Source organism: Zootoca vivipara, chromosome 4, assembly GCF_963506605.1.
Source record: "Zootoca vivipara chromosome 4, rZooViv1.1, whole genome shotgun sequence".
Lineage (NCBI taxonomy): Eukaryota > Metazoa > Chordata > Lepidosauria > Squamata > Lacertidae > Zootoca > Zootoca vivipara.
This window is the reverse complement of record NC_083279.1, coordinates 45,630,607-45,653,669: the sequence shown is the minus strand read 5'-3', so window position 1 is coordinate 45,653,669 and position 23,063 is coordinate 45,630,607. Positions and strand designations below refer to the sequence as shown.

At 41.8% G+C, this 23,063-nt stretch overlaps 2 protein-coding genes across 2 annotated transcripts in view; one reads left to right on the top strand and one right to left on the bottom strand.

Moving 5' to 3' along the window:
- The first annotated feature begins 4,187 nt into the window (after positions 1 to 4,187).
- RPL8 (ribosomal protein L8) lies at positions 4,188 to 9,841 on the top strand. Its single transcript, XM_035116676.2, has 6 exons — positions 4,188 to 4,263; positions 5,179 to 5,323; positions 6,392 to 6,533; positions 6,641 to 6,859; positions 8,848 to 8,963; positions 9,622 to 9,841. Exons 2-6 carry the CDS (start codon positions 5,186 to 5,188, stop codon positions 9,778 to 9,780), a joined length of 774 nt encoding a protein of 257 aa, XP_034972567.1. The 5' UTR covers positions 4,188 to 4,263; positions 5,179 to 5,185; the 3' UTR covers positions 9,781 to 9,841.
- An 11,333-nt stretch (positions 9,842 to 21,174) lies between these two features.
- Positions 21,175 to 23,063, bottom strand: part of USP9X (ubiquitin specific peptidase 9 X-linked) — a 68,555-nt gene continuing 66,666 nt past the window's right edge. The window contains exon 45 of the mRNA XM_035116677.2: positions 21,175 to 22,761. Coding sequence (XP_034972568.2) covers positions 22,627 to 22,761 — 135 coding nt within the window. The 3' untranslated portion in view covers positions 21,175 to 22,626. The remainder of the gene's footprint in view (positions 22,762 to 23,063) is intronic.

The window sequence follows — 23,063 nt, the reverse complement described above, 5'->3', positions numbered from 1 at the left end:
GGAAGGGAAGACCATGCCTCAAAGTATGGCACCTGTGCTTACTCCAACTCTGCCAAGGAAAGAAAGACGTGGAAAGCACTCGAGGCCACAGAGTATCTCCCACCAGAATAGGGACAAAATGTGAATTGGCTTAACATCACTACCTTATCTGCGAGGCCATAGGAGTAAATCTGTACTGTGTGAAAACAGAGGCCCTAGTGGCCACAATAACCCCACTGCAAACAAACTTCTACTACATCCCAAGGAAAGCAACGAGGCGCACAATAGCAAGCCTCGTCTTTGGGCATTGCCGCTGCTGGCCAAAGTCACGACTCTCATGCATGCAGGATATGAACCAGGGCATATGGAACAGAACAAACCGAAACTGCAGAGCAACTCCCTAATGTAGACAGATGAGTAACGTTGCAAAAGGCTACCTTGTGTTCCACAACTGGTGCAACTGGAATGGAGACCCTGGGAGCCTTTATTTGGGAGATGAAGGACGAAGATGAGATATGTGGAATGCAAGAATCCCCAGGTGATATGACACGCTTCCCCATATTCACTCACATAACAGCGCCACCTGCCCGCAATGAGCATCTAGTCATCACTGTTCTCGTCTTTCTCTTGTCGCTCCACAAGTATCCAGGCAGCTGTTCTCTACCTTTCCCCCTGCCAAGGACTCAAGGCAGCTTAAAGATAAAAATTGTGGCCCTGCAAAAACAAATTAGACATGAGCTTGCAGCATTTCCAAATCTGGGAGAGTTGTTTACAGCTATTAACCGAATGAAAAACAAAAAAGTCAGCGGACCTGAAGGGATACCTACCAAAGTCTTCAAAGTGGGCGGAATTGAACTTACTACACTCAAGCTCATCGAAAAATATGGGAGATAGAAGAGATCCCAGCAGACTTTAGGGATGCCAAAATTATCAATCTTTTTTTTTTTTAAAAAAAAAAGGTGATAGAACATATTGCGGAAATTATTGAGGCATCTCTTTATTAGCTGCAGCCGGCAAAATTATTGAAGGATCTTAGCAAACCTTCTCCTAACTATACCTGAGGACACCTTTCCTGAATCCCAAAATGGTTTTTGACCTTCTAGGGGGGACAGTGGGCATGATTTTCACTGCTCGACAGCATCAAGAAAAATGCAGAGCAAACCCAGTGGCACCTCAGTTTACAGACGCTTCAGGTTACAGACTCTGCTAACCCAGAAATAGTACCTCGGGTTAAGAACTTTGCTTCAGGATGAGAACAGAAATCGCATGGCGGCGGCGCAGCGGCAGCAGGAGGCCCCATTAGCTAAAGTGGTGCTTCAGGTTAAGAACAGATTCAGCTTAAGAACAGAACTCCAGAACGAATTACGGTAAGTTCTTAACCCGAGGTACCACTGTATATGGTGTTTATTGACCTAAGGTCTTCAACACTGTGAATCATAATGGAATGTCCTCTCCTTGAAAAGGTCCTCAAGGAATGTCCTCTCCTTGAAAAAAAAACACAAAAGACTGCAGAGGGGTGGTGGAACCAAAAGGGCCGTCAACACCCAAGAGGGTCTATAGAGCTGGAAGAATCTTTCAGATATTTGGGGCCTATGTTGTTTAGGGTTTATAACAACTTACATGTTAAAGTTGCATGCCTTGGCAGACTTGCCAAAACAAAAATGTCTGTTGCAGGTGCTGAAAACAACATGGTGATGGCACTTGCCTAATATTAATTGGCAGGGCGTTTCAGAGAGTAGGTGCAGAATGGTCATTATGTGGCACTTATAGAAGTGCCAGCTCCACAGATCGAAGCCGTCAAGTGGGCGTAGATGGGGTAAGGCGATCCTTCAAGCAAACTGGTCCCAAGCTGTTGAAGGCTTTATATACTAATAATAACACCTTGAATTTGACCTAGTAACAAACCAGCAGCCAGTACAGATCTCTGAGCAGAGGTGTAAAATGCTGACAGGGTCTCACTCCTGTTACCAATCGTGCAGCATTCTGCACTAACTGCAGTTTCCAGACCAAGCGCAAGGGAAGTCTTACATAGAGTTCATTGACGAAATCCAATCTTTAACGGTGCCTGGACTACTACTGTGGTCAAGTCCAGGAATGGCTGTAGCTGTTGTACCAGCCAAACTGATAAAAAGAGACCTTTCTAGTTCTTACATTCAGACATTACTGAAATATTTATTGTCACTGCAGATTTGCTTCAAGTATCTGTCATATCATGAGGAACCATCAACCTGCCTGTATAAGGCCCACTGTTAGTATCAAGTCCATAACTCGAAGTGGCACCACTTTCTCACTTTTTCCAAAGCCTCTGGTTAATGGATTAAGGGCATTTTAGAATAATTGGCTTTCCTGGCGGTTGGTATTTTTATTCTTCTCTCCCTTCAGTCCCACAGCTCCAATGCATACACCAATGTGGCTTCATCTGTAGCCGCAGAGTGATGGACTCTGTGCAAGCTCTCTATGTGGTATTATTGTCAACTGTGCCTCCAGTGACAAAAGCTGGTTCCCAAAGCGTCTGCAGACTGTATGCTTGCTCCTTCAAGGGGAGTGCAACTGTCTCCAGGGCAGGCAACTGGCCAATTTCTCAGAAACGGGTGTTACATATGTAAAAGACAATTAGAAACTGGAGGTGTGCAGTGGCTGTGTACACACTCCCATTTACTCTGCATCCTATGTGCTCCTGTCACATTCGAAGCACCGACCTTCTGATCGGCAAGCCCTAGGCTCTGTGGTTTAACCCACAGCGCCACCCGTGTCCCGTTATTATGTATTATTATGTATTATGTTATTATGTATGTATTGCCTAAACACCAGCTTCTGGGCTGGGGGGGGGGCTATTTCATTATTTATCTGCACACTGTTGTTGTATGCTGAAATAATTTAATAAAAAAGAAAGAACACTCTAAAAAGGTAATATTTGAAGCATTTTGGATATTGCCTGTCCTAGGGATCAACAGACAGTATTTCTCCAAAATTGGAAACTAACAAGGGATGTTGCAGACCTTGGGTCTGAGTTGAAAGGTGTCAGCGGAGCGGCTTCATAGGTTAAAAATTGGGGGTTTTACCAATGTTTCAGGGGATCTGTACACACACACAAAATATTTTTTTCCAATGCAGTAAATAAAAATTGTATGCACATTTTGTGTTTAGTGTTTGTGTATATATGTGCTTGTGTATGTTTTTCAAGGGGGGGGGGGTCCACAGCTTTCATCAAGTTCTCAGAAGAGCCCATGACCCAAACATGGTTAAGAGCCACTGGTTTAAAAGCACAAGACAGCCAGCATTACCTAACCTCAGCAAGCAAGGATATTTTAGTTCGCCTGAATGAAAGCCTCCCAATTCTCTAATGGCCTAACCCCGACTCGTTTTTCAGGATGGCTCCGATGCCTTCCAACAGCCTCCTGCCAAGCAGGAAGTCAGCAAATGTAAAGCTTTTCTCGCCCATTGTATCTGCGCTGACAGCTTCACCTGCCGAATTGCTGCATGTCGTGACGCAGCTTTTAAATGCCAACACAGCACCGGCGGGCGGGGGGAGAGAGAGAGAGAGAGAGAGAAGGAAAAAAAGCCCTGAAAGGAAGGCGTTACATAACCTGATGTGGCCGCGCCAAGGGAGCAGCAGTGCAGTTGCAATCAAGCAGGCGCTTTATCCGCTGCAGGGAAGGCGCAGATTCTAAAGGGAGGGCGACAAATTTCAGGGGCAATCTTAATAAGCCAACTTGCTACGGAAGGAGCCCAGTGGAATTTTTTTTTTTAAAAAAAAGACATTTTCAAGTCAATTACAAAAGAGCAAGAACCGCCTATGAATAAAAACATACCAGAAAGTGGGGTGGGGGCATTAAGTCCCATTTAACTTATTGCGATTTTCTTCTGGGTAAATATACAAGGGGGATGATTCGCCCACAGCCCGCGATTTCCAGGGCATGGGCAGCAGCGGCAGCAGCAGAGGATCTCCAACGCCTTGCCCATGAACTCTCGTCATGGGGGGCGGAAAGGAGAAGCGAGGCGGCAAGAGCGCCAGGCGCTTCGCTACCATTTTGCGCATCCTTGCGATTTTTTATGGCAGGCGAGACGGAGAAGCCGCGTCCTGCACTGAACCGAGCGGGGAGGCTCGGAGCGCGTCACGTGCCCCAAATCCTTTCCCGCGGAGTTCAAATATCCGGATGCCGGAACTACATTACCCGTCAGGCCGCTGAGGCCTCTAGCCTGCCGCTCGCCGTCCAGGCCGGAAGGACTTGGTGGCGCCGTGACCTCCGGAGCTTCCTTCTTTCCGAGCCAGCCCCGGCTGAGGTAAGACACGAAACAGGCCTCGGGAGTGTATCCGTGTCCATCGGGGCCGCGGCGGCACCCCGCCGGCCATCTATGACCGGCATCGGCCTCCGCTTCCCCTGGCCGGTTTCGCGGGCGGGGAACATTTCGCGCTTCTTTTCGTGCGGCTCCCATGAACGATTCGCTTCCCGCTGCCGGGCGAGCCTGGATTTTCCTTTGACTGCCGAGGCCACGAGCAGCGGAGGATGGGCTCCGACGGGAGACGGAGCTCGAGGGGAACAGGCGGAGGGAGATATTTCTGTGCTCGTGATTTTGTGTTGTAAAAAATGTCTGTAACGGCAGCCATTCTCCGAGTCCAGGGCGATCCCTCAGAATAAACACTGTGAGAGGATTCTTAAGATACATGAAACTCCTGCTGTCACAAATATTTATCTTCTACTCCGTTTTAGTCAAAGAAAGGCCTGTTGCATTTTTTAAATAAGCTAACTTTCAGATTGCAAGTCTTTTAAGCTTTAGGTCCATATACGAAGAATAACTTCTTGGTGCAGAAAGCAGTATGAGTTCCAAACATTTTCATTGAAAAACTTTCAAAATAATATGTGGTGTGTGTGTGTGTGTGTTTAACCTATACTGTGCTGTGTGAGACCATGACTAGAGGAGAAAGTAAGTTCTCATGCAAAAAAGCTGCACTCTCAAACTTTGGCATATGAGAGGGCTTTGAGAAACCATAAATAGTGCATCAGATTGATAGAAACACTGTGTGTGAGATCCAGAAATCTAGTTAAAATACATGTGATGTAGAAAACAAGCACACTAGATACTGAAAGTGTTTTAAACTGAAAGGTGGGTGGGATAGAGACCCATACTAAAGAATCTTTCTACACTAGAGACAGCTGCATTTTCTAAATAAGCATGCTAATAACTATTTATTTTCAGGTTCACAATGGGCCGTGTAATCAGAGGTCAGAGAAAAGGTGCGGGGTCAGTGTTCAGAGCCCATGTGAAGCACAGGAAAGGCGCAGCAAAGCTGAGAGCTGTAGACTTTGCTGAAAGGCATGGCTATATCAAAGGCATTGTAAAGGCAAGTACCAAGTTGTGGGGATGTTCTATTTCAGTAGGTTTTGGAATATTCTTGTAAAAATCGGTTTTTTTCTTAATAAGAGTAGTTATTAGCAGTTTATACAGTCAGGAGAACTAGTACAGGCAGTATTTTGTTATACATTTGTGAAATTCTAAAGTACAAAATTTCTGAAATGATTTGATGTTTTTAAGATTGATACAGTATGCATTAATGGTATTTAATAGGATGCATGTTTATATTTGTATTTTATCATTTTGATGAATTTGGTAGAATGTTGAATGTGGGTTATGTAAATATTAACATCTAAATGAAACCACTGTCAGCAGTATGCAGACACTGTCTTGTTTCCATTTAATAATTCCATGGAGGCTACTGAAGTCAGTGTCCGGCTAGGGGGAGTGAGGGCAAGCAAGTTGAGGTTGAGACCCAGACAAGACTTGAGCTACTGACTGTGGGTAAGGAAATGAACTGCATCATAACATGGTTTATAACTTCTCTTGGATGGGGAATTCTGCAGTGGCCCCCATATCTCCAAAACTCAGTCAGTAACCTGTGCTCTAACAGGCTCCAACATTGCAGGTCTTAAGGAAAGTCCTAAAGTCACGACTGAAATTGTTGCTATTTTCTTAATGGTTTTGTTCTGCTGATGGTTGATAACAACAGAAAAACAAGAGATGGTAGGGAAGAAGGTAAGTGCATACCAATAAGGTAGTTCTGAAAAATATTTAAGCTTGCTTAAGAGCAAGACACAACTATAGGCTTCCATTTAAAAGGCAATGGCAGAGTTGAAAAGCACTGAGGCTAAGGAACAAAGTTTTTGATGATTTAGGGGAGGATTGCCCTTATTCCAACTTTTTTTAACCTCAGCCATTCCCAAATGGAAAATACATGGAATTGAGGCAGCTCATAAGTTATGTAGATATGTAATATTACCTGGTATGGCCAAACAGTTACCTCAAATGCCTGGCCTTTTGATCTGGAAAGTGCATGTAATTCACTGAATATATTGGCAGTGTTGCTAACTATGTAAAATTATAAAATTCTTAAACTGCATTTATATTTCAATAGGATATAATTCACGATCCTGGTCGAGGAGCTCCTCTTGCCAAGGTTGTTTTCCGTGATCCGTACAGGTTTAAGAAACGAACAGAATTGTTCATTGCAGCCGAGGGCATTCATACTGGACAGTTTGTTTACTGTGGCAAGAAAGGTGAGTAAAGACAATAAACAGTTGAAAATGTAGATTTCAAGAGAGATGGCACATTAGAGGGATACTACAGCTCTAAAAAATGTTTTTCATTTGTACAAATCTTTTAGCTCAGCTCAACATTGGCAATGTTCTGCCCGTTGGTACTATGCCAGAAGGCACTATTGTCTGCTGTCTTGAAGAGAAGCCAGGTGATCGTGGTAAACTGGCCCGTGCTTCTGGGAACTATGCCACAGTTATCTCCCACAATCCTGAAACTAAAAAAACCAGAGTGAAGCTGCCTTCTGGGTCCAAGAAGGTGATCTCCTCTGCAAACAGAGCAGTTGTTGGTAAGTGTTGCCTCAAATATATGCTAGGTTTTATGCCTCATAAGCTGAAGTGTTTGTAGTTTTAGGACACTGCAGTACTTGCAGAATCCGGATTGTAGAGGTGTTCTGGTGATTCTAACTAATAACACTTCGAAAAAGGTCTTATTTTTCTGCAAAACTCAACCGAATTGGCTATTTACTACAGCAGCAATCCATGATACCACCATTTTACTAACTTTCTTATACTAATTTAAGGCCTGTAGTGAAAGAGAAGAACATGACCGTGACTGTTTGGAGCTTAAGATTTTCCAACTGTCTAGTCAAGCAAATTCATTTGGGAGTCTTTGATGTTATTTATTGAATAATTGTGACTTTGAGTTGGAAGCTGGGTGTCTTAAGAGAGAATTTTTTTTAGCATATATTATTTTGCATTGCGTCTGACCTCTTTAGTCTCTGTTGACAGCAGAAGGGCATTGTTGATAGATGGTTGGCATATTGCATTGCAAGAATGAGAAGGTGATTAAGCCCCTGACATTGTTGCATTCTTATTGGTGTCTTGGTATTTGTCACTAGCTGCTTGTAAGCAGTTAAGAAATTAGAATCCAGTCTTTAAAAATGACATTGCACAAAATGTGTCCTGTGTCATTATTTAATACTGTGTTGCTACAGCAGTGGTCACCAACCTTTTTTTTTTTTTTTGCCCTGGGCACATTTGGAATTTTAAAAAAAGTTTTCCAAATATACAATAATGAAGAAATATACAGAAAAAGGAAAGTATATAACTAATAACAATCATAGCAGCATAAATATAATAAAGCTACAGGTAATCACATAATATTCCACGTTTAGCTTTTGTTTGTGGATTACACAAAATTGGAATTTTGAGAGTGCCATGGACATTACTCCCTCTGCTCGCTTTTTTCCTGCCCACCCAAAAAGCAAACATAGACATACTTTCACTTTTCTGGGTGGTCTGGATAAAAACTATTCAGCAGAATTAAAACAGATCCTCTTGAATCTGCATTATTTTACATGATTCCCCCCCTTCAAAGCATTGTCAAAATTTAGCTTAAATAGGTAAACTTCACAGAACCATTGCTTGCCAGCACCAAGAAATCATTGACCCATGGCATGAAACATGATTTTTACATTGTACAACAACAGAATCACAGAATGCATCTGTGATCTGGTTATGTGTGGATAGATAATGGTTTTGATGGAATCCCTATAAACATTGGGTTTCTGTGTTTTTGATCCATGTTTCTGCACCATGGTGACACTAGAAAGTATCATTCAATGGAGACTGATGCGGTATGTGATCGCATGGTGGTAAGAGAACCTGTGGGAAAAACTTTTAATTTCAAGATATTTACATTCACTCAAGTTTCTCAATTCATTGTCTTCTGAATTCACTTGTCAGTCTTATTTTCCTTTCCCCAGGCTAGATTGCTTCACTTTCCCTACGTACCCTCACAAGTCACTCTGCTTTCTGATCAGGAGCCAACCTGAGCCTTAGAATACACATAGTGCTGAAAGAGTGAATGGGAAAGGTCCTCCCACTTCCTTCTTTAGCCTTGATGTGGGAGGTGGTGACTGCAAACTGTTCTAAGATCTATGGGCATAGGGCAGTATACAAATAATAATCCCCACCCCTGTCACCTTATGACGGAGTCTAAGAGACTTGTGGGCAGCCTCAAGGGCACACATTAGCATCCTCAGTGCTGCAGTCTCATTTAGAAGTCTGATCACAGAACTAAATATGGAAGGTTCAAATATTTTTACCAAACTGAACTGTGAGACAATATGAAAGCATTTCCAAGAAGCAAAGCAAATTGAAAGTTTCAAATAAAATGATTTGGTAAACATTGTCTACTTGCTACTATTAGTGCTGAGCACTTGGGAAGGCCTACAAAGAGCAAAACAAAACATGTTTAATGGGAACAGTTAAAGCACTAATACTGTTTTTGGAAAATAATAACAGGGAAAACCTCTTGCAAAAAATCTTTCAGGTATCGTTGCTGGTGGTGGCCGTATTGACAAACCTATCTTGAAAGCTGGACGGGCTTACCACAAATACAAGGCAAAGAGAAACTGCTGGCCACGAGTCCGTGGTGTAGCTATGAATGTAAGTCTTTCTTGCACCTGCTTCCTCTGGTTACTTAACCTACCTTGATACACTGATGGTAGTTCACAATTTTAAGATATAATCTATTTTAGTGACATTAGACAAGAGGAAAATGGAATGGAGAGGGAGAAGGAATGTAATCAGACCTGGCTAGTGACTCCTTCATAGTATGGGGAATACAGTTCCACAAGGATAGTAACCAACAGGTAGCTGGTTCCAACTGAGGGATGGGATTGGACTGGTTCTTCCTGCAGATGAAGCCAGATAGAATGGCTGCTAATGGAGATAGTGCTAATATGACTTAAGTTTCCATCCAAGTTTTCTTTAAAACCAGTACATTAATGAAGCAAGCTAAGTTTTAAGGCTTGGAATTCAATATATAATATATCTGTAGTGGCGCTGTCCCCATAACAAATGTAAGAAAAAGATCAGCGCTCCATTCAAAGCTAAAGCAAGCCAAGTTGTTAAATCCACAGCAGAATATAACCCTTCCACTTTGTAGCATTTCCTGAAGGTCATCAAATGAAGCCTTTGATCTAAGTGAACTATGCAGGTGGAGATTAGTGATAAACTTTGTTGCTGGTCCCCCCCCCCCCATTTTTTGTGTTGGAAATAATTTCCTGCCTTATTTACTCTGGTTACTGCTTTTCTTTCATAGCCTGTTGAACATCCCTTTGGTGGTGGTAATCATCAGCACATTGGTAAGCCTTCAACCATCCGGAGAGATGCTCCAGCTGGTCGCAAGGTTGGTCTCATTGCGGCCCGTCGTACTGGCAGACTGCGTGGAACAAAGACTGTGCAGGAGAAGGAGAACTAAATATTCAGTTCAATATATTCATAAAGAAATAAATGCCACCTTTTGTTCAAAACTGGTACAATGTGTGTGACGCATTTTCTTTTTAGTTTTAAGAGTTTGTCTAAACATTTTATACATGTGTAAATGGTCCTGAAATTTTAATCACCTTACAAAGGAACTGTTTCAGATGGTGTATGAAGTTGCCCAGATAGCTCAAGTATCTGGTAGACCAGTTTGAGAAGAGGAAGCAGGACTTTGGGCCTTTGTTCTGATCCAGCAGGTCTTTTGTGCTCTTTCATCAAACTTCAGGGAGGCAAGTTCTCACACTTTGTTCTTAGTACACAATGCAACATTCTTACACTTTGCTATATAGCAAAGATATGTCAAATGGGAGTAGAAAGAGTGTGATATGCTTAGATTAATGGCAAAATAGAATCCTTTAAACAGTTCCATAATGCTGAACAAAATGTTAGGTATGTTTAAGGCACTTATAATGTTCTGCTTGTGTAATAGGACCTTGCTATCCCACTTGCTCTCTGGCACACTATAAATTTCTCCAGAGGGTTGGGGGTACACATGAGTGGAAGAAGTCCTGTTGCACAAGCAGGAAAGTTTGCAGTGTTGAATACAAAAGCCCAGTTTTGTCTTAAAGAAGCCTATTTAATAAGGACCAAAACTATGCACCCAAGGGTCTTTTGGCCTTGTTTTTGCCGAGTCTCCATCATTTGGCAACTTGGGAGGAGGGCGTATCTTCAAAAGCAGTTTGACATGGTCAGCTGTTCAAGGAAAGAGGGATAGACCAAGCAACCGATATCCTACTAATGGAGTGATGTTTTGATAGTACATCAGTTTCCCTAGAATGTCATTTTGGGCTGTTTGGAACATGGCTCAAAGGACTGCATCCAGAGTTAAGGCAACATATTTTCCAGCTTGCCCTCCTTTTTTCTTGTGACAGCTCTCACAGGAGCAGCACCACATGAGAAAGATTGCTACAGCAGGTGGAAGTAGAAGTTCCTGCTTTCCATTGAATGAAAAGACTTGAAGTGAACTACTGTTCTGTAGTCTGCCCCATACCATGTAAATAGCATAAAGATTTATCGGTGCCCTAAGTACATTGTGCAAATATAGAGAAAACAAGATTCAATGTTTAGTAGCTATAATGGTTTTCAGAGGCTCATTCCAAGACCATGGATAGAAAAGCAACACAGAGCATACATTTTCTAGACACTTGACAGACTTCTTGCTTTGCATGATGTAAGGTTATCACGAGCATGCTATATTTTGCTGATAAATGAGGTGGAGGGAAGGCTGCTTTCACAAAAGGAAGTTGAAGCATGTAAGAAATATACACAAGTGCTGCTAACTGGAAAACAGAAATTGGAGTATTTTTTAAGCTGGGCTAATGACATGTAGTCTTAATGATGTCACAGGCAGCAGTGTTTTCTCATTTCCTTTTCAAGAACTATATAGCTGAACAAACCTTTAGAATACACATACTGTAGTAGAGAATACATTATCTGAAAATTATCTGAAGATCTTTAATTTACATTGAGGTATACAGATGAAGGGACATGGGCGGCGCTGTGGTCTAAACCAGGGGTCAGTAAACTTTTTCAGCAGGGAGCCGGTCCACTGTCCCTCAGACCTTGTGGGGGGCCGGACTATATTTTGAAAAAAAATATGAATGAATTCCTATGCCCCACAAATAACCCAGAGATGCATTTTAAATAAAAGGACACATTCTACTCATATAAAAACACCAGGCAGGCCCCACAAATAACCCAGAGATGCATTTTAAATAAAAGGACACATTCTACTCATGTAAAAACATGCTGATTCCCGGACCGTCCGCAGGCTGGATTTAGAAGGCGATTGGGCCGCATCCGGCCCCCAGGCCTTGGTTTGGGGTTCGAAACCCCGCGATGGGGTGAGCTTCCGTTGCTTGGTCCCAGCTCCTGCCCACCTAGACACGTCTTATATTTATTTTTCCTCCCAAAAAACACACCACGGCTTATTTTCAGGGGATGTCTTTAAACACACACAACCACCATTTGCATTGTGTTCCCTTTTTTGGAGCGAGGCGAAACGGGGTGTGTCTGTGCACCTCGCGGGGGTAGCCTCCTCCTGCTGCTGCATCTGGGTAAGGAAAAGGGGACTTCTCCCTCACGCATGCACACGCACAAGAGCACCAGAGCACCCCCCATTTTAAGCCAGGTCTCCCTGCTCGCCACCCCACCCCTCTGCGGACTAGGAAACTTCAGCAGGCGGCGGCGGTGCAGTGCGAGGAGCCCAGCGGGGCAGCAGCTCGGCTTTGCCAAACTTGCGATGACAATCAAAGCAGGCTTCACTGCAGTCAGGAAAGCGCGCTCGGCGTCCAGAACTTTCTCCCCCGCCCCACTTCCCCCTCCTCCTCTGGGCTACCTTTTCGAGGTTGAGCCTCCTCTCTCTGCTGCCCCCCACCCAGAGCCGCCTCAGCGCCCCGGGGCTGCTTCAGGCCGAGCGCCAGGGAGCGCTTGCCGCAGCCTTGCATGTCCGACGACACGGCCGTGCGGGGGAGAGCGGTCCACCCGCACCACCTCCGCCCCGAAGTCGGCCAGGATGAGGCCGCAGAGAGGCGCCGGCGCCAGGCCCGCCATTTCCAGCACCCTCACTCCGCGCAGCGCCATGGCCGAGAGAATAGAAAGCAGGCAGGCTCTCCCTCAGCTCAGACGCAGCCGAGTCGGATTTGGCGCCTCCTCCTCGCCCTCCCGGTGCACGGTTCCGAAAGTTAATAAGGCCTGGTCAGGGCTCGGCAGGCGCGCGCTACAGAAGCGCCATGCAGACCTGCTCCCACCACTACCACAACAATACCCCAGTACGTCTTATTTTGGGGGTATATCTTATATTTTATTGCCTCCAGAAAATCGTGCCATGGCTTATTTTATAGGCACGTCTTATTTTAGGAGAAACACGGTAGCAGTTCAAAAGCACATCAAAGAGCAAGTAGATAAATAGGTGCCACTCTGGAAGGTAAACAGCGTTCCTGAGTGCTGCTCTGGTTCGCCAGATGTGGCTTAAGTCATGCTGGCCACATGACCCAGAAGCTGTCTGTGGACAAATGCCGGCTCCCTTGGCCTATATAGCAAGATGAGCGCCGCAACCCCAGAGTCGTCCGCCACTGGACCTAACAGTCAGGGATACCTTTACCTATACAGTTTAAAGCACACTTGGAAGTAAACCACAATAAATTGAAACCAAATTTCCAGCATTCCTGTAGATAGGTGAAAAGCATAAAGCTCAACTGCACTAAAGTAAAAAAAAAAAATCCTTCCAGCAGCACCTGAAAGACCAAGTTTTTTATTTTGGTATGAGCTTTCATGTGCATGCACACTTCTTCAGATACAGTACACTGAAATAGAAGTCCGCAGACACTTATATGTAGAGAAAGGGTGGGGAGGGGTATCACTCAGAAGGGTGATGGAAATGGGTGATTGACTGACTGATAACTGTTGTCGACTAAAGTAGCTAAACATAAGTACATAATAAATATGACTTTCCCCTTAAGCATAAGACTAATCTTGCAAGTTAGTACTAGAGTTTCAGAAAGTGCTGAACTAGATATGTCTTGCAAACCAATACTCATAGCTGCCAAGTTTTCCCTTTTCTCACGAGGAAGCCTATTCAGCATAAGGGAATTTCCCTTAAAAAAAAGGAATAACTTGGCAGCTATGCCAATACTTCTTATAAACATGACAGTTACTGAGATTTTCTAAGTTTTCATATTCCCCGTAGATCTATGTTGAATTTAAAATTATGAATTTCTGAAAACTTTAAATTTAGTTCAAATGCAAAATAGTAGTTTGCATTCAAACTAAGATTCAGAAATGGAAAACTAGCTCTTTAAAGTAATTTGTTCAAAATAGCCCTGAAACTAGCAGTATTTTATGCAAGATGAAACACTTGTTCATAGGTAAAATAAAGGGAAATGGTGATGTAAAGTGTAATTTGAATATACTTACAGGGGGCGGGTGATGGTGAGGCAGAGAAATACTAAAAGCTATTAAGTATTTCAGAACAGGTTTAGACATTGAAATAGCTGCTCCACCACCACAATCTACAGTTTTTTTAAGTTTGCAACATGCAAGAAAGTCAGTATTAGTCTAGCAAAAGGCCTGTCACACTTACCGTAACTAAATTTCCCCTCTATTGTCCTTCCCCCCAATGCTTGCTTCCGGTAATGGCGACTCTCAATTGTAATTAATGCTTAGAAATACTCAAAATACAATTGAAAGCAACATGGCCAAAACAAATGCAATCTTAGAAATGAAAAATATGTCATTTACAATAATATATTGAAAAATACAATTCTTACAGAGGTGGCTACAGAATTGTGGGTTAAGTTTAGCTCATTTGTCTCTAGACAGAGAAGAATACTTCCCTTAGTCCTATTAGGACTGAGAAATTTGTTCCAGCTAACAGGAAACTCATGGTGAATCGGCCATGTAAGTTTTGACATTAGTCACTCTCAGAATAAGACTCATGGAAATCAACAGACTTAAGTGCACTGATTTCAACAAGTGATTTACAGAGCATGATTTACAAAGAAATCCAAGCCCCTGATCTGCTATGGTGGAAGACGTTTGGGTGATGCAAAGGTATCCCTCTGTCCAGCCCCGCAGGCAAGGAACCCCATGCACCACCCTGCAGCCTCTCCCCTGTTGGAAGTCAGCAGGAAGCCTGAAAAGGGGTGTTGTGATGAAAAACCAGCACTGGATCTACTGGATGGCATTGGCTCATTTTAGGCCTTTGTTGCACTGGGAATTAGTGCAGTGAAGGGGCATTTTCCATCCATTCTGGCTGGAACAAGTTCTGGGGCAGTGCTGCTCCATCAAGCCCTACCATTGCTGGCCAGAGCATATGGTTGTGTACTAAGCTGGATATAAGCTGGATGTGAGCCTATGAAGGGCCAGTGTGTTAAGTGGCAGCAATCTTAACAGATGAAACAAGGATTACCAAAATTGTTAAACTGGGGAAGTATATGATAACTTTTCCTCTTCCCAACTAGACTCTACTACTGCCTTGATCACTAATCTATATATATAAAAATGTAAAAATCGTGAAAGTGCGTGTTTCACTTTTCTCCGTAACCGCTTGACCGATCGTCCTGAAATTTTGACACAACGATCCAGGCCACTCCCCGAGCATTGTTGGAAAAGAAAATCCCTCAAATCTCGCACCTGGGCAGATATATACTGTACCTGGTTTTCCACCAAGTCAAACAGCGCCCTCAAGTGGTGTTATTCCCTCAGCTCCTCCTCCTACACCCCTCCCTTCCTGTGAAATCTACACCACACCCACAAACCAAATAATGACATCATCAACCGAGCAACTGAAACCACCAAGGCGGCCATTATCAGACCCCTAGGCCCCTGCCAGGCACCCAGCAACACACTTGGGGGCACGGCAAGGGGTTTTTACTTTAAAATTTAGCACTACTACCCCCCCCAAAAAAATCCCCCAGCAAATAACCACAAGACAAAAATAAATACCATCCTTCAAAACGTCATGAGATACGCCAGTCACGGAGGGGGGGGGGGCAAACAGAATAGATCGTGGATCAGGACACGTGGGAGCAGTCACAGGGATTAGCCACAACGCGCCACACCCACAAACCCCACCTCCGCCACGAGATCCTGTAAAACAGGAGGACTCTGAGGCTCAGGGGGATCTGAAGGGGGTCTATTACCCTCCATTTGACAAACAACGCACAGCAACGCGTGCAGGGCCAGCTAGTGTCAACATAATACAGGAATCAGCATTTGGTTCTGAAAGGCACTGCCAGCCTACACTCACCAGCCTAAGAGGTAAAGTATCTCTGGAGGAAATGCCATTTGTGGCAACAGAACTGGCTAGCAGCCACTTAATTGGGCAGGAATGGAAACTTAACCGCTTACTCCTGTGTGAAACGGATCTCGCAGGGGAATTAAATGCTGAGCAAGGACCTAAAATGTAAGATAGCAAGAGCCCTGCTGCATGAGACCAAAGGCCTATCTAGTGCAGGTTCCCATTTCTCTGTGGGATGCCTTTGGGATGCCAACAATTAGGTCATGAGGGCAACAGCACTCTCCTGCTCTTACCAGCATCCAATATTCAAAGGAATACCAGCTCTGTGTGCTCACACCACCATTAAAGCACATTCTAAGCTCATGGTTTCTCAAAGGGTTTGGAGCACTGTAGTTTACCCCACAGTTACAATTTCCAGCAACCCTTAACAAACTACAGTGCCCAGAATTCTTTAAGAGGGGAAAGATACTTTAAAAAATATAGTGCGGACAGAACCCCAGGTCCTTGAAGTAACATATATGTCATTATTAGGAGCTATGGGTGGACATTACCCATCTTGAATCAGGTTCCAAAATTATGAGGGAGAAAAACTTTGCTATGTACTTCCTTCACACTAAGCATAATTTTATACAACTCTTATCATCCCTGCTTACGTGCCTTTGAAAATGTTTAGTTCAAAAAATACTTAGTTTTTAAGTCACCCAAACAAGCTTCAGTGCTGAAAACTAGAAGCTGATTTGTGAGATTCATACACTGAATAAAGAAAAAATTAATAGGTAGATTATGTACCGAGAAAGAAAGCATGTCCAAGAACAAAATAAAAGTACATAATGAGCTGGCAAGTATAGGCAGATGAATCAAATGTGGAGTAACACACACAGAACCTTTAGCACTGAAGGGAACTTGTTTTGAGGAATTGCGGTGCAACAGGAATTAAGCTGAAAAACTAGGAAGCTTACACCAAGGAACAACCAATGCAATGGGAGACACCTCAACAGAAAAACAGAATTTTTAAACAGCTGTTCAAAGTAGTAAGCAGCAAAATATAGGTATGCCAGCCAATTTGATCCAATAATTAGGTAAAGGGACCCCTGACCATTAGGCCCAGTCGTGACCGACTGGGGTTGCAGCGCTCATCTAGCGTTATTGGCCGAGGGAGCCGGCGTACAGCTTCCAGGTCATGTGACCAGCATGACAAAGCCGCTTCTGGCGAACCAGAGCAGTACACGGAAAGACTGTTTACCTTTCCGCTGTAGCGGTGCCTATTTATCTACTTGCACTTTGACGTGTTTCGAACGTCAAAGAGGAGATAAACCTTTGGCTGGCTTATCACATATCCTGCTTAATAAACTCCATAATTACCTCTAAAAAAAATGCTTGATACAACTAACAAACAATAGAAATCCCACACATTAAAACATGATGCTCTACATGTGAACTAGTCAGTTCTGGCGCTTGAGCAAATATACTTGTTTCAGTCACGGGGATCACTGCTGGCTGTATAACTGCTTACCCACTGCACAGACAGGAGTAACCCCAGGCATTTCTGCTGTCTATCTGTAACTGATTGATGTGCCAATAGTTTTGTTCACACCAATGTGGAGCAAACATGTGAAGTTGATAGAAAAACTGCTAATTGGAAGGTTAACACTTTGAATTAAGACAGAATAGTGCATTGCTGATGGTCAGTATCATATATTGACAAGACGCATAGGAACACCACATTCCAAAAATAATAATTTCTCTGAAGGATAATAGCTAACTTTTGTATATAACTTTCAAGCATTCGAAGTGCTTCAAACATAATCTAGCTGTAATCCTTAAAACACTGAGCCAAATCAGTTTTATTAGCCAACCCATTACAAAATTGGGGGGACCTGAGGTTGAGAGTAGTTTGCCTAAGGGAACCTGGAGATTTAGGAGAGCACAACTGGTTTGGCTGCACTGGGGGTGGAGCTTTAGGGGCGCCACAGGGGACTCCATAACTATGATTTAGAACGGAGTGCAAGAGGCAGTTGCGTGCGCTGAATTTTGGCATCACACATGGCACTGCTGAAATTCTGAGACCCCAAAGTCTGCCTAGTGAGTATATAGCAGAGGTGAATTTGCAACCAGGAGTGTCCTGATTTATACGTAGTTAAAATCTCTTACGCCTCTGCACTATTCTAGCACTATCTTTTAACTCACCCTGTGATTTACCTGAGTGTTTCTGCTTCTGCAGTGTTTGCTGTTAAGCATGCAGGAATTCACTATGGTTTTTAAAGCCACAGCAGTACAGAATTTTTTTGACAACTAGATTTTGATAATCTGAGCAAAATCATGCAATTCATTAAGTCAAACCGTCTTCATAGGCCAGCACAGACAATATGCCGCAAAAAGCTTCAGGTAATCTACTAAATCTGCTGTAATGAGGTTCTTTCAGTTAACACAGATAAAGTAAAGCCCAGTTGCAGTTCTACAATACAGCAAGTAAATCCTTTGGAATTTAATATTTCATTGGACATCTGATAGCAAGCTACTCCCAATGAGAAGATAGGAGAGGGAACAATGTTTGCACAAGCATCTAGTCACAAAGAATTATTTTCCTTCCTGCTCATGCTGCACGCAGTTCCCAAAATTGAAGAGAAAATTCTAGACACAATCAAGCTCCTCTTGCATGCTTAGTGTAAAATAAATTGAATGTGCATATGGGCTTCATCCCATTTTAACTATCAATAGTTTAACACAATAAAATGCTTCCCTGTCCATTTAGGGCTTTCAACGAATAAAGCAACAAGAGTCTCCTACTAGCCACTAGGAAAATGGTAGAGACAAAAGAAGAGTTCACGCACATTTATAATGTGTGATTAACACATGGCAGCCTCTTTCCACATGCGTGAATGGGCTTCCTTGAAAAGCACTGGGCTGGATCCTAAGAACTGCTCATGGAAGGAAAACAACAAAAGGGGATTTTCCTGCTCCCTCCTCACCCCCTACTCTCTTCCAACACCCTTTTCTGAGGGTCCTCCTTGAGTGGGTGGGCTATGGCACAGTGGGATGGGGAGACTGTCCCAACTCAGGCAGCAGAACCTCGTGCTAGTGGATCTTTGCTGAAGATGCTTCAAAATCTTGGGCAATTCTCCCCTTCCCGCCTAACTCCCAAGGTCATACCCACCCAGGTTTTTCAACCCTCAAGGAAAGGTGATTTGGAGATGTAGGAGGGAGAGCAGGGTGGTTCTTTTCTGCCCATTTCGGTTCCTAAGATCTACTAATCTACTGTAAATGAGGTGACGCATCTACTGTCATGATGATGAGCCACTACTATGCCATTCACAATATTCTGTTATCTTCCATAATCTCCATTCAAGAAGGGTGCTTGTTAATTGGTTTTCCCCTATAACTTTCTCTAGCATCCTACATTTCCCTTTTTGGAAAGATTTTAAAAAAATACATACTACCATAGCTTGCTTTAACAGAGAAAGAAAAACAAAGAAAAACAAATGTAAATGTTTAGACATATAACATTTGCTAGTGTTACCAACATGTTTATGAATAATACAGAACTTTTTTGGGGGGGGAGATTCTCTTGGTTCACTTGAACAACTTATGAAAATTATCTCAGGAAAGCTGCACTAAAATGCATGGGAGGTGTGAAGGAAACACTTAGGAAACATCCTTCTAGAAAAAATGGAAACCACAACAAATTAATATTTTGCATTCAGTTCAAAATGGAATTGCACTTTGCAATAATACCACTGTGGTGATGAACATTCGCTTCTACACAAACATGTAGCTAAAGGGACAACAGCATACTTCCTCTACTCCCATCTCTTTTTAAACACATCTTTACCTTCCTTTGTAATTTAGTAATGATATGAATTAATGACACCCAGAGTTTAATACACTGCCTGGAAAAGGTTTGCAGGTTACAACTTAATTCCAATTGGGAAGCAAATTTAATCATTACATTTGTGTTTCTAAAGCCAATTCTTTAAAATTAATGGTCCTTTTTAAAAGACATAACATGGCTTAAGAATCATGAGGTTTAAAATTCCATTTTGGATTCTTTTTATTTCTCTTTTGCTTTTTGAATCTTCAGTGGACACTGCAGACATACTTTTGTTTCCACAACCACTAAAATCTATTAGTTTTTAAATGAAAACTGAGGCTCCCATTACTTTCAGCATTCAAAAGCTCCCCCAAAGTGACAATATGTAATGAAGACCCAGTAAGTTGGTAGCCATGCATACCTCCTTAACTAGGGCGATTTAGCAGTGCTAACACAAAAACAGAACGTTAAAGTTTACTCACTGAAGACAGTGGCAAACATTCATTTGCACAAAGTACTGCTCCTGGTAAGGTAAAGGAAGCTATTTACACAAACACATTCTGATACAAACACACTAAAAACTTTTCCTACAGGTGATCAGTTTCTATATATTTAATGTCAAATGATTAAGAAAAAATGTAGGATTACTGTTGGATGGATTGCTTTTATGGAAGACAGGGATTTCCCATTAGCTGTTACAAACAAAAATTAGGATTCAATCATTAGCAGAAGAGTAAAATTACCGTAAACCTTTAGGCACTTTGTGGACTTGTTTTAATGTGTGCCATTCATATTGAGGTATTACATTACAGCTTTAAAGTGACTGCTGCCAAAACTCTGACAGAAGCATGCATTAATTATTATTCAGAACATTTTCACTTAAAATGAATAAATGAGACGTTTTGCCAAGAAGGAAGAAAATGATTTTTCAGGTTTTTGCTACACATTAATTTTAAAGAGGCAATAGTCTCAGGAGTCTCTCTTCCAGGGAGAAAAGCTAACCCACATTACCTCCTAAGTAGTTGAAATTTATCTCCAGGAGGGTTTTGTCATAGCCTTGTGAAAGTAAGTTTAAAAAAGAAAGAAAAAGTAAAAGTATTTTCACAATCACTTGACACTAATCATTTTTCCAAGGCCAAAGTAACAAGTTCCATGTTCCTGTATAGAAAGATAGTCTTTGAAAAAACATTTTTAACAATAATTACTGGTCTAAGGAAATATGAACTGTTGCAGCTCTAATACAAAACAGGCTAATATTTTGATTTAAGTCAACACTAAACATACCCACGTACATGGGGAATGTTTTACTTAAACGTTGTCAACCAATCAATTTAACTGCTGTTAGAAACATAACAATTAACATGAATACTAGAGAAAATCTGGAAGGGTAAAGTGATCGCTGCTACATAGAATATTTAAAAATGGTTTAAGACTATCTCATTACACTAAATGCAAAAGAACGCACTTGTGAGTTTCTCACTTTGTTCAACTATAAATCCTCAGTCTGATAAGTAGCATTTTTGTATTAACTCAATTGTATAAAATACCTTCAAGCTTGTGCTCATTAAATATATATGTATATATAAAACATACAAAAAGTACAAGATAGTCACATTAAGAAACTATTACAGTTTTCCTTTTTTATTCTTGTCAAGGGTCAAATTTCTGTTCACCAATTCTCAATGCGACTTTAGTTCCAGAATTCGGTATAGTGCACAGAATTCAACTACCTGTGCAGTCTGTTTTTTTAAAAAAACCACACACACACCACAGGACAAAAATGGTCTTCTTAAATCAAATTCTATTTGTGAATTCAGCAAAATAATTTCTATAAAATAAAACAGCAAATATTTAAATAGTATAGGGTGGGCTGTATCTGTTTTGCACGGGTATTTGGTTTTTCGACAGATTCCAAAATAATTACACACATTCAAGTTACCAATTTTAATTTAAATACAGTATTTACTGATGTCTTCCTTGAAGTCCTTAAACAAATGTTTACTCTGGAATAGAGATACCTCAGTTTTGTATTTGACTAACCAGTAGTTTTGTTGTTTTTTTAATAATCAAACTCTGCTTCTAAGGTTTAGATTTCTCTTATCATGGACAAAGAGCCAAGTTTCAATTCTTGTTTTCAAGTAGAATTGTGAACGAGCAGAAAACCAGCAAGTTAACTTGGTGCAGTGGCACTCACAAGTATTGTGTGATTTTGTTGACTTCCACTTCACTGCAATGCAGTAGAAAGGAAAGTGTTAGAAGTTTATCAAATAAGCTCTACCAAAGAAACAAAACAAGCACACCAAATACAGTCTATTATGCTCCAGGCATCCTGGCATAGCAAAAATTTGCATATTTGTTTTAAATCTTTTAATTTCCTATTACTGAAAACTAAGTGTTCTTTTATCCCACCCAGAGACAAAACTGTCAAACATCAGGTGTGAGGAACATATGTGCAACTGAAAACCACCTGTTTGTCACATTGCCCAACCCTCCCCTCCCTGTTTTTATATTCTAGGTGGCAGAAGAATAGGCTCTGAACAACACAGTTGTCACTCTGGGACAACTGTCATTTTTCTTTCCTCACTGGCTACACTAACCTGGTGTGAAGCCATGCTAAATGTTACAGCTTAACTATAGCTTCAAAGTGATTAACCTAATACCAGAATGAAAAAGGCAATGAAAAAAGACCTAGAAACAATGTTACATCACCAATTTTCCACATCAACCAAATAATTAAAAGGTTACCAGTCATTACGTTGCTCATAGTAAAATTGACTCCAGTGGCAAAGAATTAACATGAAACTATTTTTCTGGTTGACATGGAGAGGCTTACTTTTTGGGGGAAAGAAGTTGATCCAACTGCCATTAGGCAGGCAACACTGGTTGTAGAGCGCAGCGGATATATCAAGAAATTAATTGTTGTAGATCTGTGAGTCTCATCAAGACAAAAAATGTTTCTTGCTTAAGAATTAACAGTCAAACATTAATATACTATATACACCTTTGCCATTTACACATTAGCATCAGGCCATTTATTACAAAACACTATACACTTTCCACTGCAGGCAGGTTATATATTGACAGCAAATTTCTGCAGATAAGACAGTGAATAGACTCTTCACTCCATGTTGATTAGGAATAGTTTTTCTAAATATTAGCCAGACACAGAGAAAAGTTGGACTGTAAGGCCTGGGTGCACAGTCTTGATGGGGCAAGTTTAATTATGTGCATTTCCACTATTCTTTCGTCTGAGGCGGTGAAACCTCTTCACTGCCTTCATAATTTTCTTGTGCTCGTTGGCCAGTTCTCTGAGGGTTGTTCATATGATGTGCTGCTGGGCCTGTATATGGTTGTCCATGCACATGGTTATTCTGGAAGAGACAAAACACATGTTAAGAATAACTTCTATATTTCCCCCAAAAAAGCAGCACAGGGAACTGGGTAAGCAATAATTTATATTTTTAAATTACAACTAGAGAGCTACGCACACTTACCGCCAACAAAAAATAGAACAGATAAATTTGCACTGAAATTGAAAGGTTACAGTTAATTAATTCCAACTTCATGCAAAAGCTGAAGCTTTATGTGAAGGTCCTCAAAACAAATCTTCAAAAATGGAATGGTGGGGAGGAAAGTTTTAATTAGTACACAGAAGCAGGAAGTGGTAATTGTG

Coding starts and splice junctions, on each gene's coding strand:
- RPL8 (XM_035116676.2), top strand. CDS start 5,186: ATGGGCCGTGTAATCAGAGGTCAGAGAAAAGGTGCGGGGTCAGTGTTC. Junction 5,324..6,391: donor ATATCAAAGGCATTGTAAAG/GCAAGTACCAAG, acceptor ATATTTCAATAG/GATATAATTCACGATCCTGG. Junction 6,860..8,847: donor TGCAAACAGAGCAGTTGTTG/GTAAGTGTTGCC, acceptor AAAATCTTTCAG/GTATCGTTGCTGGTGGTGGC.